Source organism: Malaya genurostris, chromosome 1, assembly GCF_030247185.1.
Source record: "Malaya genurostris strain Urasoe2022 chromosome 1, Malgen_1.1, whole genome shotgun sequence".
NCBI classification, from domain to species: Eukaryota; Metazoa; Arthropoda; class Insecta; order Diptera; family Culicidae; genus Malaya; species Malaya genurostris.
In genome coordinates this window covers 10,291,576-10,307,720 of record NC_080570.1, presented here as the reverse complement: position 1 = coordinate 10,307,720, position 16,145 = coordinate 10,291,576, and the positions used below count along the sequence as shown (strand labels likewise).

General features: G+C 36.7%; 3 protein-coding genes across 7 annotated transcripts; 1 reads left to right on the top strand and 2 right to left on the bottom strand.

Annotated features, from left to right (window-relative positions):
• Positions 1-2,365: 2,365 nt before the first annotated feature.
• Positions 2,366-4,421, bottom strand: LOC131432171 (guanine nucleotide-binding protein-like 3 homolog). Its single transcript, XM_058598287.1, has 2 exons — positions 4,307-4,421; positions 2,366-4,231 (listed from the first exon to the last, which is right to left on the bottom strand). Exons 1-2 carry the CDS (start codon positions 4,326-4,328, stop codon positions 2,409-2,411), a joined length of 1,845 nt encoding a protein of 614 aa, XP_058454270.1. The 5' UTR covers positions 4,329-4,421; the 3' UTR covers positions 2,366-2,408.
• Positions 4,422-8,624: 4,203 nt separating this feature from the next.
• On the top strand, positions 8,625-10,292 carry LOC131432133 (4-hydroxybenzoate polyprenyltransferase, mitochondrial). Of its 2 annotated transcripts, XM_058598247.1 has the most exons (3): positions 8,625-8,722; positions 8,786-9,880; positions 9,941-10,292. In XM_058598247.1, the coding sequence occupies exons 2-3, from the start codon at positions 8,855-8,857 to the stop codon at positions 10,199-10,201; spliced, it is 1,287 nt and encodes a 428-aa protein (XP_058454230.1). In that variant the 5' UTR covers positions 8,625-8,722; positions 8,786-8,854; the 3' UTR covers positions 10,202-10,292. The 2 variants fall into 2 exon arrangements, with proteins under 2 accessions (XP_058454230.1, XP_058454221.1); XM_058598238.1 differs by having other exon boundaries at positions 8,625-9,880.
• Positions 10,293-10,300: 8 nt separating this feature from the next.
• LOC131432145 (aprataxin and PNK-like factor) lies at positions 10,301-14,407 on the bottom strand. Of its 4 annotated transcripts, none has more exons than XM_058598259.1 (3): positions 14,075-14,354; positions 13,133-13,979; positions 10,301-10,728 (listed from the first exon to the last, which is right to left on the bottom strand). In XM_058598259.1, the coding sequence occupies exons 1-3, from the start codon at positions 14,168-14,170 to the stop codon at positions 10,400-10,402; spliced, it is 1,272 nt and encodes a 423-aa protein (XP_058454242.1). In that variant the 5' UTR covers positions 14,171-14,354; the 3' UTR covers positions 10,301-10,399. The 4 variants fall into 4 exon arrangements, with proteins under 4 accessions (XP_058454242.1, XP_058454248.1, XP_058454256.1 ...); XM_058598265.1 differs by having other exon boundaries at positions 13,145-13,979; positions 14,075-14,349; XM_058598273.1 differs by lacking the exon at positions 10,301-10,728 and adding an exon at positions 12,753-12,959 and having other exon boundaries at positions 14,075-14,407.
• Positions 14,408-16,145: the final 1,738 nt, after the last annotated feature.

The following is a 16,145-nucleotide window of genomic DNA, read 5'->3' as shown; positions in this document are numbered from 1 at the left end:
TAGTATTATTCGTATTCACGTCATTCAATTATGCCTGACGGCTGTGTAACATGGAAACGTTGCACAGTGGAAGAAAATTAATCAAAAACGCGATTTTACTAAAAATTGCATGGGAATCCAAGCAAATATTTTCATAGTCTCTTATACAAAAATATTCGTAGCGTCTACTGATAATAGTTGGAGTGGCCGCCATATACACTAACATGATTGTTATGCCGCAATTTCGCTCTTTAGAAATTACTTTGAAGATACACAGCAGAATATTATGAAATTTACAGATGACGCAAATCCTCATATGACACAATTCATAAGAACGTACACGAATGATTCAAATATAAGTCAAATCAACCCCGTCTTTTAGGCCAACGTGTAAATTTACATGTTTTAGCACTTAAAAATGTGTCAGAATGCATAAAATATAAGCTAGATTTACTGTAAAATCGAGTCGTTTTCGACGTTCATATATGGCGGTCTCAGAAGACGTAAATTTACACGATTTTTTCTAGGTGTGCAATTTTAAGTTGAGTTTGGATCTATAACCACACAACTAAAAAATTTGAATTTTACAGGTGACTTAATCCCTCATACAATGTAATTCATAAAGACCTAATTTGTCAAATGACGGAAAATCTCATTTGTAATGAATTAATGTTAGATGAGCTTGAATTTTACTGGTTTCGACTGTAACTTGCGTTCTGCTAACAGGTGCGACTGTATGAATTTAAATGCACCTTATACCAGCCAAGCAGATGTATGCTTCTGTGGCTCGGTCGATTAACAGACGTACTTGCGATCCAATGATTCTCAGTTCTAGTCGCGACGGTTGTTCCTCAGTATTCTTTTTTTTTTTTATTTCAATGAATTCCATGTATACTCCATAGACACAATATTAAATGTTCTTCCACGTAAATTTGCGTGAGCTGCGATGCTCCTTTTATGTGCATTTACAAAGATGTAAAATCACAGTTTTTTTTAAAGTGTGCACACACTTGGAAAAAATTACAACTTAATAGATGCACATAAAACGAGCGTCATGATTTACAGCTGAAGCTTACATCAACACAGACGCAAAATTTATTTTTACATATTAGTAGATGTTCTATTGTGTCATCATCGAAGAAATTACGTCATGTTTGAATTTAGGTGAAGCGTAAATTTCATTTTTTTTCTAAATGTGCAGATCAAATACGACCTACTAAAATTTGATGTAGAAAATTTATTCGCTGCTTTCATGCCAAATTCAATTTAGAACTAAGTTAAAATAAAATTCAATCGATCAATTAAATTATCTGTAATCTACTACATAGAGTGTTCTATGTAATGTAAATCAATTTTGATAGAGCACAATCAGCCTCCCCACTCAGCAAGCGATTATATTTTATTGATCGTTGAGTGATTGTTGATCGGCACACTGCACGAAATAATCGTTCAGTTTGCAGGAACGGTTTGTTGTTGTTTTTATTCCCACAAAAATAGTGTGGAAATTTGGTGTTATCTTCGTATAGAAATAATTAGTCCAACGGAGCTCAAACTCCTCATATTGAAAATAGCCCAACAATGGATCTCTGTCTGCTTGATTTACTGAACAAAAAAAAATGGCGCTCGGTTCAATGGTCTGTTTCAAAATCGGCAAACGAAGGTTTAACGATTAACTAGACGTTGATTGGACCATCAACACAACGTTTTGGACCAATGGAAGACCACCGTTGAACGTTTTTTTTCTAAGAGGGTCCTTTCGGAATGCGGGAGAAAGTTTAACTAATGATAGGTTTTTTCAAGAATTATTAGCATAGATCGGATTAAATAATGGGCACTCTTTCTTACTGTCTGAAATCAGATCACTGGAGTTTTATATATGATTAAGGCAAATTTTGGTAGTACACATTCGATATGTTTAAAAAAGTAGATTAAAAACGTTTCGCAATAATAAAATTTTGATCGCTTTTATCGAAATGGCAAAAACTAAAACAAGTAAAACCATAGCGTGACCACGAACCATTCTAATACAGTCTAGAAAGCGACATCTAGCGTCATAATTATATTTGCATGCAAGCAAATCTTGAATACAAATTCGATGTAAAGTGGCTAAATATCGAGGTTCCGAACACGGAAAAGATCAAATGCAATGAATTTCATTGCATACATTCGGGATATCAATAAAATTTATCTGATGCAAGCAGAATGCAAATTGAATTGAACAAGGTCTATGTTTTCGATGTTCATCGAATATTTACATGTAAACTAAAAGCTTTGTAATTAAAAATTAATTAAAATTAACGATCGACGGCATTGTAGATCCTTATAGTTTTTCATTAGTTCAAGTTACCTAAATGCAATTCGGGTCTCTTCATGTTAAACAAATTCATTTTTTTCTAAATTGATATTTATTAGTATGAAAACCTCAAATTTTACATTTGATAATCGTTATCAAAATCGTAATCATCCGCCGAGGACACCTTCTTTTTCTTCGACTGACCATCAAGAGAAAACGACTCCAGATCGTCCGCCACTTCCGTCACCCGTCGTTCACCCTTGGCAACGGCTTTCTTCCGGGCTTTCAATTCAGCCTTACGATTCTTGTTGACCGTTTTATTTCCATCCAGCTGAAACATGGGATCCTTACGGAATTTCTTTTCCTCCTCGGCATAATCGTTCAGCTTACGTTTCTTTCCCTTGGCAGTCGCTGTCTGCTCGTCGGTTTCGATAATTTTCCCACTTCCATTGTTGAACAGCTCGTCCAGGGCTTTCCGTTTTTCGTCCTCTTTCGAAAGTTGCATACTGACGGGACCTTTGGTATCGATTTCCATCGTCAGTATCTCATCTTTCGAGATGACTTCCATCTCTTCGCCATCCTTGTCTTTCATCTTGAAACTTTCTTCGTATTCGTTGCCTAAAGCTTGCATCACTTGATCTAAACTATCCAACTTAAACTCCGGGGCATCGGCCGACACTAGCTGGGCACTAACGTGAATGTCGTCTCCATCCTCCGGTGGATGAGTGCAGTATTTAATCTTACCAGCATTCCAGTCTTCGATCAACATGCGTGCCGCTTTCTTGACATCGGGAATACCTTTCTTAGCAAGCGCTCCCATTTTGATCGCCTTTTTGGCCAGGAATTCATCCGGCGAGTGAAATTCCGAAACATCATATAATTTACAAAAGAAGCTCATAGTCCCTCGTTTCAGAATGTCAGCTGCTAAAGGAAACGGATCCTGAATTTCCGTTACCTTTTGGGCATTCTTCAACGCGTAAAAGCGATTGTTGTCTTCGTCTTTTGGTCGTTGAAAAATTATTCCGGGACTGTCAATCAGTTTCACGTGCGAATAGATCTGGACTTCCTGCATTTGTTTGGTAATTCCAGGTTTGGCACCTACCAAACAGGCTCGCTTACGTTTCAACGAATTAACCAATGAGCTTTTGCCCACATTAGGAAGTCCCACGATTCCGACCCGTATGGATGTACGAATGTCGTCACTGCGGCAGTAGTTTGCCAACAGTTCTTTCAGTAAATCTGCTCCAATACAAGGAGAGCATTCCAAAGTTTTAGTAGCTTTAAATTTGCGATTTCCGATACGATACTTCTGAGTCTGCGTGGTCGCTTTGAACGGAATTACCGGACTCGATTTTCGAAGATACTTGAGCCATTTCTCTAAGTTTTCTCTCGGAACGAGATCGGCTTTATTCAGTATCAGCACCAACCGCTTTTGTCCCGGGGCTTCCCGTACAATGTGTGCAACCTCAGTGCATCTAGTGCCGAGAGGATCTCTGGCATCGACAACTTCCAATACCACATCGGCCGCATCTATCACTTTTTTAAACTCCTTGAAGTATGCCCTCAACGAACCTTCCTTCCCTTTGCCAACATTTGTATATTCTTCCTGACTTTTTGCGATAGCCGTTTCTGCTTTGTCTGGGTCGTACTCCTGACTGCGCTTATTTGCATCAGCAGCTATGGATTCGATCGTTTGTCCCTTGAGCGCTTCCTGTCTCTGTTGCTTCAGCAGCTCTCGCTTTCGTTCCTTTTCCTGTTCGTTAAATTGCTTATGCGCCGCAACATCTTCCAGAATCTCTTTCTTGAACGGACATATATTCGGTACCTGGATAAGTTTTTGCTTTTTGGATTTAAATTTAGGTAACTTTTTAGATTCCTTTTCCTTCTTTCTCTTACTGGCTGCAATCTTCTTAAGAACTTTGTACCTGAGTGAGGCTTTCTGTCTTTTCGATTGGCGACCTATAAAATCAGAATAAATCGACGTAATAATACACTAAAATTATTCACAAATCATTGTTTACTGGTAGTACTTACATTTTAGCGCTTTCAGTGCCATTTTCAGAGGAAAAACACGATTTCTCCGACAGAGCTAAGAACCCAGGCGAGCACGTTTTCACGTTTGTTTTGAAAAGAACGGGCAATGCATTTGACAGCCGGAATAGAAACACGTTTCGTTTTGTTACGAAAAATGTAACCAAAAGAAACTGTCAGACGACAGTGGGATTGGTGCACTGAATCGAATTTTCCCAGATCCCATTCTGTTTTCGAACACGGTAAAGCTGGGTGAACTAGGGTAACGGAGATATTTTGACCATCTATATTTGGTCGTGAAAACGACTTTACTCAGACAAAACGAGTAGTGAAAATCATGATTAAGATCATAGAAAAATCATCTTATGATGCAACAAAAATCACCAAAATTGCCATATCATGAAATCAATATGAAAAATATACCTATATTATAATGTTTATGACTCTGCAATATGTATTTCATGTATCTTTATTATAGTTTTCATACGAACGACTTATGAATTCCACAGTATATGAGAGAAATTATGTTTTTCATAAAGATTTCGCATAATGTGCTGAAAACTTCGTATATGAATTTCATAAGGCTTTTTATTGGAATTGAAATTTTCGTGTCATATTAAGGCGGTCTTATATCGCATATGATATTCTTGTGGCTAAAAAGCAATAATATTATTATGAAATTCCATGTATTTTTGCCTGAGTGTTACTTTACTGTGGGGCCCCTATTCGACATTTACACTGTACTAGAATTGGTAGAACCTAATCGTGAATATCTCATGTTGTACATAACCCAACAACATGATTTTTGTTCTCTGCTATCGGAAATATGATCAGCAATGTTAAAAATTTCGATAGTCTAAAATGACTAAAAACTACAGTTTTCAAAAATATTCGGAATATCAAAGAGAACAGAAACCGTCATGGCTCGTATGTCTTTCTCGTGTTCGGACGACCGTTTTGATACAGTGAGCAATATTGCATTCTCGCGGTACTTACTGAGGAGGCTTAAAATGTAAAAATTGACACGTAATGATACTTAATAATACTACTTTTTTGACTAATAAAGCAAAGCAATAACTTACGTTTTTTTGCATGATGGAATACACCCTCATACATACACTCGCGCCAATACACCGAATCGATATACGAGATATCGAAAGTGCGGCATCTTTAGTGACGCGAGGTCTCACCCGAATTTACCCTACAGACAAATCTGCGCTGGCATATAAAAAACAAGACAAGTTGTAGTACAAAAACCATTCTTTTCAAAACAATACAATGCTTCTGCAGAATATTCAATGCAATGCTTCTTTGGTGTTAATCTAGCCCATCCATTCCATAACACGCAAAGAACCACGAGATCTGTAGATACAAAAAAACTAACTGCGTATTTGAGTTGTTTCTCTATGGATAGTCAAAGTCGTAGTTTGCTTTGCAACCATCAGTTAAGTAATGTATTGTATCCACAAATCTTCCAAATTCTGGAAACATTTCTCGGATTAGTATTAATATGTACAAGATAAACAATATTTCAGAAAATTTATACGATTTTTTGGTTCAAAAACAAAGAGAAAAACATTGCAAAAATAACCAAATTTTTACTATTTTAATGAATGAAGTTGTTCCAACAAACGCTTTTGTTTGTTCATACATTTTTGTTGGTTTTGAGAATAAAATAATTTCTTTTAAACTAATTCTCAAGCTACTTTTATGTCGATTTATATTTGTTATCAAATTCTTAAAACCCAAGCTTTTGGTTGGTGTTGTAATCGCGAGACGATCGAATTTTTCACAATTAACAATCAAGTCATGATATTTTATTAGTATCCAATGATTCGGTGCTTCATCAGTCCTGTAAAGAACTCTGCATCAAATATTTTTGTTGGACAAATTTTGAAATTAATAATAATCAATACATACGCTTGATTTTTTTAAAACCCTCTTGGAAAAGAGAGCAGTCAAAATTTTACTTGTAAAACGTGTACGTTGAAATGTAATACATAGTTTAGCTCAACCATAAAATCGGCCGGAATATTTTTATTTTTCATTCGATTGGACCAAAATTTTGATTCAAATCATTGTTGACGTTTAAGGGAGAAATTAGTTAAGACAATCATTTTCTAATTAGCAATCATCATAAATCAAGCTCAAAAATCTACTAACAGTTATTCTCAGCATGCTGCATTTCTCTCCGTGAAGAATCAAAACTTTTCAGTGACCATAGGAATATATTGCAATGTATGTGATGTGATGTGAAGTGAAGCCACCATCAGTTCAAGGACTTGCCAGTGGATACGGGTAGACTTACAGTAGCTCCGATATGACTCATCCATTCCCCTTCTTACTATAGCTGTTACCGAAAAGCGAACAAAAAGGGTTGGGCGGATATGTAAGTAGAGTCACTTACTCGTATTCCGCGGGAATAAAAGATGCTCTTCCAACCATAATATCCAGTGCATGGATGAAGCATATCGCTATACATGCTTGAACCCGCCTGATGGTTTGTTTGAGAAGGGCGCGTCAGACTCATTTCAAACCTTCAGAAGGAAACAAGTTTCCTTCAAGTGACTTGGGCTGGCTATCCACAATCCCTCGTCCAGTCATCAATTCGTCCGATGCCCTGATGCTCCCTCCCCTTTACGTCCCCGTGATAAATGTTTTATATTGATAAATACAATGAAACATAGTGTAATGAAATTAATATAACATAAAATGATAGATGATAGATTACAAAATAATATAATATAACATAATATAATATAATATATTTTAATTTAATATAATATAATACAATGTCATACAATATGATATAATATATTATAAAACATGATATAAAATAACAATTAATGTAGAGTGTCAGTTATGCTCTTCTATCTTCGTTATACTGCTGGAAGTAGAATATTTCTCTTCTAATAACAATGATAATATCCACATCTATAAAAATAATATATGTTTTTATTATTAATGACAAATTAATAATAATAACAATAAATATAATAATGAAAATAATAATAAAAAACAATATAATATAATACAATGAGATATATAATAATTAATAGAATGAATAAAATGATATGTTGCGATATGCTATGATATTATATTACTTGAATTTATATGTTATTTCTCATCCTCTCATTCTGCCATCAACGCATTCCATCGACCAATTGTCACCACAGACACACGTGTAAGCAAGAAACAGGAACCAGTGAGGACCAAGCTCATCTTGTGACGACCTTGATATTTAGTTAAAAGATTACTTTAAAAATGATAACTTATAAGGAAAACAAATTTATATTTTGCGCAGAGGTACGTAGTACTACTCATAATAAACCCTATAATATAATATAATACAATATAATATGATATAATGCAATGCAGTATAATACCATACAACATATTATATAATAACATAAAAGACAAAAAAACACGTAAGACGATAATATATGAAATAATATGCTATGATACAATATAACAGTTAATGTGGCAGTGTAAGTTACGCTCTTCTAATAATAATAATAATAAAAATAATAATAATAATAATAATAATAATAATAATAATAATAATATTAATAATAATATTAATAATAATAATAATAATAATAATAATAATAATAATAATAATAATATTAATAATAATAATAATAATAATAATAATAATAATAATACATGATGTAATAAACAACAGAATCATATGTTGTAATATACTATGATAAACATTGCACTTTAGGATGGGCTTTAACTTATGAGTCAATTCGCACCCTCTCATTCTGCTACTAACGCAGAAGGCGATAGCACCCAGTCGACGCCGTTCTATTGACCAAATGTCATCATAGACACACGGGGAGGCATGAGATAGGAACTTGTGAGGACTTAGTTATCTCACCATTTGACGACCAGGAATATATTGCAATGTATTGCTATAAACTGTCCAATTATTTGTGAACAACCTTTTTACAATAGGTTTAGGTTGTTAAATATCGTAACAAATGAAATTACTTAATTTTTCAATAAATTTTCTCTTGAAAAACAACAAAATGTAAAGTTAGCCTATTGTTCTAAATACCACGAATACATTCAATTCAATTGTGAATCGTAACAAAGATATACTGAATCGTTAAGCATAAATATTTTCCTATCTAAAAAGATTGATAATCAATTGATTCTTATGTGGAAATAATGGTTCATAGTTTTTCGGATTTGTATTGGTGAGAGTAATTGAATTTATATGCGATATACTTTAACAATTTACGCCTTGGAAGCTATTCGATCAGTTTCGTCAAACCCACCGAAAAATGCATTGAATGAACTGTCAAAACTTTTCGCTCATCTCTTCTTGCGCCATGTGAATTAAGAAATCATTCGTTCGAAAAACCGCAGTAAATATTGCGTCTCGCGGTATTGTCCGTGGGAATCCAGTTGGTATTAAGAAGTCAACAGATATATTTTTCCTTATTCATTGTGTACTTTGTAATGTCGCCAAAGATATCGATTGACTACATGAAATGAAATCCCGGCCGAATCTGCTGAGAAGGACGATCCAATTCAACTAATATGCTCCGAGGGCTTATCAATTGCTTGAAGTATGAGAAAATACGACATTCGAACTTGCAAAATGTGTTGCTGACACATACATGGAGAGGGCACCCGCCCAGTAAAATATGGCAGGTGCCTATCGGAAAATTACCTGGCACGTTAGCTAGCGCGAAAGCGCCTTTCAACAGGAGTTGGCCATTAGATGCTAGGATAGTATCTCAGGAATGTGCTATTGTAAGAAATTTTAGTAGTCAAGTTAGTGATAAGGAAAATGAACCAAAGGGTTTACTACAAAAGCTGGGAAAGAATCCGTATGCTAGATTGATGAGGATAGATCGGCCGATAGGATCATGGTTGCTGTTTTGGCCGTGCGGATGGAGTATAGCGTTGAGTGCACCGGCTGGTTGCTGGCCGGATCCATTGATGCTGGCCCTATTTGGCACGGGAGCCTTCATAATGCGCGGTGCCGGTTGCACTATCAACGATATGTGGGACAAAGACATCGATGCAAAAGTGGCTCGAACGAAAGGCAGGCCTTTGGTTTCGGGACAGCTAAGTCAATCGGACGCATGGGTGTTTCTATCGGCACAGCTAGGTTTCGGGCTGTTGATTCTTCTGCAGCTGAACTGGTACTCGATTGTGCTGGGTGCTAGCTCACTGGGTTTGGTGATCGTTTATCCGTTGATGAAGCGAGTGACCTACTGGCCACAGCTGGTACTGGGAATGACCTTCAACTGGGGCGCACTGCTAGGCTGGAGCGCAACGCAGGGTTCCGTACTGTGGTCCGCTTGCCTTCCGCTTTATCTCGCTGGGGTTTGCTGGACAATTGTGTACGACACGATCTACGCCCATCAGGATAAGGTGGATGATATTCTTTTGGGTATCAAATCGACGGCAATCCGGTTCGGTGATCGGACAAAACTTTGGCTTACGGGATTTTCGACGGCGATGATTGGCAGTTTAATCACGGCGGGGATGGTCTGTGAGCAGACCTGGCCGTACTACTCGTCGCTGGGAGTGATCACTGCCCATTTGGCGCATCAGGTGAGTGTTGGTTTGTTTGTTTTCGAAAAGGCAACGGATTTAAAACTAGTTCTGTTACAGATTTACTCCCTGAATATCGATAATCCAACGGACTGTGCGACGAAATTCATCTCCAACCACCAAGTTGGTTTGATCCTGTTTTTAGGCATTGTGTTAGGTACCCTCTACAAAGGTTACGGTCAAATAAATTCATCACCAAATACGCTGGCCCTGGCCAACTCCAGCAGTTCTTCATCAGCCCTACTGATGAGCGCAAACAGTCAAACGGCACCGAGTCAAACTGGAGTTGCTAGTGGGCGCAACGTTGTGCTACGAAATTAGAAACTAAGTCGAGTTTAAGCTCTTCTAACTACAGAGAATTTTGGTGTAACGAAGGAACTATTGTGAAGTAAAATTGGTAAACATTTTATCAAATGAGCCATCCATTTTTTTAATTTCAATCAAAACTTCCCCGAACAAACAACTAACATTAGGAATTTACTACCGCGAACAATAATTTAAAAAAAACAACGGTTCCGATCATTCCTCGGCCTCGTAGAACTCCTGCGTTTCAATTTCATCGTCATCTTCAAAATCATCGTTCGATTCACGACCGGGCCTGTACTCGTCGGAATCGCTTTCGTACTCGAACAGGTCTTCGTCGTCATCGTCATCCTCGTCACTGCCGGCAAAGAGCCGCGGATTAGCGATAGCGGCTATGACTATGTCCCGCGCCAAATCACGACGTCGACGACGCAGCCTTTGATCATCGTTTGGTGGAGGCCTTCGAGGCGGTAGTTGCTGCTGCTGCTGCTGCTGTTGTGGCTGGTAGAGATTGACAGGTACTTGATTCACGCGAGTAACCGATGCTAAAAGTATGAACCTAATTGAATCCATGGTTGCAGGTTTTGTTTTCATATGATTGCTTTATTGATTAACTTGAAAACTCATATCATAATGCATTGCGTGAATAATAATAACATGTTTTTTGGCATTAAAAATGCCTTACTCTTCACTATATGGGGCCGGGTGTCAATTAAAAGTTTCAAAAATAGTCGCGTAACCTTTTTGTGTCATAATTTTGAACGTTAATAACTCGGTCATTTGTTGATGGATTGTTATAATTTAACAACCAATCGATCCGGAAACTTTTAACTTAAACATGTATGCCGACGTCGTTTCAGTATTTCAATAGCATACTATTGAAAAAATGGTTGGAATCGACCTATGTTTTCATCCACCAATCCCTGTTGTAGAAAATGACGTCAACTTCTTGTTCGGCATAGGAGGCTTTGCGTCATGCATAAAAAATACCGTATCGTTCTGCGTAGTATGAAGAGAAATCTATAAATATAGGCTGCACAATATTTATTTGCCTAGTTGATGTTTGACTGTGAATGAAACAAGTAGCTTGTCCAGTGATCTGATGACTGGATTGTATATGCGTTCACTTGCTGGATTGTCGCCTTTGCATTATGCGTTGGTGAAATTTCCTGTTGTCTGCAACACCGTGTTCGCTTGAGTATCTTATATATCATCTAGCTATTGAAGAACCGAATCAGCGTGGTTACCGATTCTTTTAAAATATCCCATGTATTTAGCAAATTTTTGGCCGATTTTGCCATTAAAAATGCTTTACACTTCGCTTCCCGAGGCTGGGTGTCAATTGAAAACATGCAAAACTAATCGCGTAACATTTTTCTGTCATACTTTTGAACGCTTATAACTCAGTCATTTGTTGATGGATTGATATAATTCAACAACCCATCGATTCGGAAACATTTAACTAAACCTTATGAGATAACGTCATTTGAATATTTTAATTGCATACCATTGAAAAATTGGTTTGAATTGAGTATTTTATGTTGGTTCTCTGGTAACTATCAGGCTAATTTAGAATTATCGGCGATTGATTTTTCGGATCTAATTTGCAGCGCTTGTTCCTCGAGGATTTGTTAATGGATTTTCCTCATTTAAATGATTCCAAAGCTTCAATATTGTAAGCTTAAAAATGTTTTCATTTTTCAACGGATCGGTTTGCATACTTAAATCTCCATTCCCATACGAACAAAACGTGACAATGTGACTGAACAAGTTGTTGTCCCACCAGGAATTAAACGCTTCAAAAGATTCAAAATTAAATTCTGAAACTTATCTAAAAGCGGTCTCCTCGGTTTAGTAGTATAATTGAGTTCCACAGGCTCACATATACAGTACAATTAGATGCAATATCATATAGTATCAAAGATAAACTCAAGGTAAGTTTACCTACGATTTTACATGTATAGTTTGAATAAGAACCCTCGTAGAATTTGGTTAACCGCCAGTTTCAGTTCAATTATTATTTGCTTCAAAACAATAAGCGTCTGATGGCTACACGCGTTGTAACTGTGACAAATTTTGGAATTTCGTTGCGTATCCATTCCGTATATTCCTAATATGCCAAAGCGAAAATCAATGTAAGTAACTAAATATTTTATGCGGACTGTTTCACATGTTTTCTTCCTCGTATTGTTGCCATATTATTTACCGACACTTTCCGAAGATTATCGACGATTTTGAAGAATTAATAAAATTACACCATAACTGAGATTACTCGTACAACATTCTCTTGGATCGATTAACTGTTTATAAAAATTAATAAGTCCACCCAGTGAACGACCATTATTAGGTTAAAACTGGGGGTAAATAAACGGTATAAATCAAATCAAATTAATAAGTTTGTACGTTTCTCGAAAATTATCAAAAAAATCATAAAATAGAATAGTTTCATTTGTTCAGGTTTAAATCTTTAAGTTGTTTGTATCTAAAATTGAGCTTTAAAGTAACTGTGAAGTGTAGTGAAGTTTAGTGTATCATCATCATTATCATCTTTATTTTTGTATTTATTATGAAGACCCTAGAAACATTTCATTTTTAATGTTATTGTGCTCGGTCGTGTCTTGAATACAACCCTCTAATTTTTTTCAATTGACAACATAATCTCTCAACTTAGCAGGTTGCTTAATAGTTCTTCTGGGACGCTGCGAGCCAGTATCGTTAGAATCGTCGTCGTCTGATGAGTCACCGGTGGCAGTGAACCGTGTCCAAGTGCATTGACCTGGTGTAATTTTTTTCCGTTCGTTCAATACAAAAATATGAAAATAATTTATCAATTGAACCAAAATACTATACAAACATTCACAACTGATGAGCATTTCGATATGAGTTTCAGGCATGATTACAAAAAAAAAAAACAATGACAACGAGAGATGATATCTTTTTTTCGCATACCTTTATACTCACTTGAGTCTGGATGCTGGTATTCACGAAAATGTTCCGGATTACGGCGGTAGCAGCTTGCCCCGAACGGACAGTACGGTGCATCTTCCGGAGCCGGAGGAAATGACGGTCTACGGTAGTCGACATCGTTGGGATGGGCAAACTGTGCCCGATGCTCGGCGTTGTGCCGGTAGCAACGGATACCGAACTCACAGGATGGTCTCGGCGGAGACCCAGTACTGTCTGCGGTTTCTTTCTTAATCTCCACTTTGACTGTCGATGTCTGTGGGGATTTTGGACGAGAAGTACCAGCTTCCGCTTCGCTAGCATCTGGATCGGGTTTGACCACCGGAGGAACATTTTCAATCGAGAAAGACGCTGGACAGACATTTTCCGACTGACATCCATCGGAGCCAGAAGGTTGTTCGGTTCTCACCTTTTTCCTACTTTCAGCCTCTGAATCATCTGTCATTTTGCGCTTTTCGATACTCTCGGCAACTTGGTCCAGTACTTCATTTGACTCACCATTGATCAAAGCAACACTGTTGACTTCGTCCATTGTCCTCACACGCAAAGTTCCGGCAGTAACTGACGAAGAGCTAACTGCGGCTTCTTGTTGCTCATCCAAATTTTCCAAGCTTCGGAACCGTATCTCGTACCAGTATTGATCCGGAAGTAGTGCAAATTTTTCCCCTTGCCTTAAGGTGGCCGTTAAATCTTTAGTTAAAATGTTAAGTACATTGTCAGCGGTGCGTATGAAAATCGGATTCGAATGGGTGGAGGTGATTTGAACGCTGCTGGTCTGTTCGCAGTTCACTTTTATAATACCGTGCTGACGCGATATTCGTTTATCATCACACTAGTAGTATACAGGGAAAAATTATGTAGATTAGTCAGTGATTCTTGAATGAACAGGAAAGTTCATTGCGGTAGGTGTACACAAAATAAACAAACCTGCAAAATTGAATCCCGTCCAATAACAGTTTCAGCGTCTGGAATGTGAATGTCCACCCTTCGTTCGCAGTCGTACAAATACAATTGATTTTCCATTTCTACATTGGTCGAAAGCTTACCGAGCACGAATTGAGAACAATTAACGCAAAACCAACTGATTAAATGACACTCGGAGCATTGCTCGAATACGACGCATTAAATAACACAAAACAAGTTTTGTTTATTTCTCTAATGGCGCTTTTTCATCATTGACTGTCAGTTTGACAGCATTACCGGCATGGGCCGGTAATGTCGACCTCGTCGAATTGATACACTCTAAAATCAAAGCTATTTGGAAATTCGAATGCTGTGAATTCTATCGTTTTTTTTCATCGAAAATTTTAATTCAAAACTCGTGAAGTGAAGTGCTTGAATTGGGCACTTTTCGTGTAGTAAATAATTCCAAATGTGCGCTATGTTTTAATGATTTGAACCACACGAAAAAATGCACTTTCGGGGCAATTCGCTAGCAACTAAGAAGGGGTTGTTTACTGATTTGAAATTTGAATAAAACTTGCCAAATTATAAAATGACCTTGTTTTATTTGGTAAAATAATTTCACGACTCTATTTTACAAAAATCATTCTAGAGGTTCAATTTTCGACCACGTTCGAGCTTTTGAGGACGTATTTCATCTATGACACGTTGAATATTGGTTTCCAAAGCATTATTCGTTTCTGGTTTATCCACATAAACCAATGACTTCACGTATCCCCACCAAAAATAATCGAGTGGCGTCAATACCAAGTTTTAAAATAAACAAATCTAAAAATACACCCGTTTTCTTTTTCAAGTAGCAACCAGTGCTACCAAATTATTTCAAAAGCTGAGAAAAAGTTAACAAAATGAGTCAGGTACACGGATTCTAAAAATGTCCGTTTAAAACTTGATAATGATCGAAATCTGTGGGTCAATAAGTATATGCATAAAACATTACATAAAACATAGAAGACGGACTTCTAGTGACCCGCACATTTCCATTGATCGATGTTGCTGCACATGATGGTAAGGGTACATCATTTTTTTGCTGGTTAGTTTATCAATAATATGTATGAAAAAGTATTTGCCTAATGCCAACTAATAAAGAAATACTGTATTAAGAGTAAACTTTCACCATTTTGTTTCGATCCGGAATCAATTCCGAACATAAAAAATATCAATGAAAAAATAAGAGTAAGAATGCAACATTTTCCTCCTCACTTTGGCTGCCAGCCTCTTTTCCTTCAGAACCGATGAGGCGAAATCCTAGTGGATACGGTTGCCTCATTTGAGGTTATCAAGTTCACATTCATAAAGAGAAAAAACGATTAAAAAAAACAATCAAACCCGCTGCATTGTTAAACGTATTGTGAATATCTTTTCGCTTCATCCTTCATTTGTATTGAAGACATTTGCATGTGCTGTAAATTTTCTTTGTTCATGTAGCGTTACAGTGTCCTCATCATTCGAGATAAATGTTACCTAAAATTCTTTAAACGTTAAAAGGATTCATTCTTGTCATTTACTAAAGTGAGTCATTTATTCTTGTACGAATCTTAAAAAGTTAGTCATTTATTGTTTATTTTGAAAAGACGTACACACTTACTTTCAGATTTTCAGCTCGGCAACATTTTTACGGAAGAATTATCATTTAGATGAAAATTGCGGATTCTTAGAAATTCAGCATAGTTTTGTAGTTTGGAATTTGGATGTTTAAAATAATTACAACGAAAGTTTATTATTTATTTACCGAACAGTTTTGGCATAGAAATAATTCGATAAATTGGAAAGAAATCATGCAATACCACAGACTAACAGACATGACAGTATGAATGAATTCTTATAAAAATAATTTTTCGTGATGCACTAGTTCCACCTATATTGTACTGCGCGAACTATTTACTATCTGTACACCCCTTGTATTATGTAAAAGTTTTTTTTACTAGTTGGATTCCCCTCGTTTGTCAACACCGATCAGCTGCTTGCAGGGATGCCTGATTTCATCAAAATATTTGAAAATGAATCGTCACAATAAAATATTGGATTACGTTGA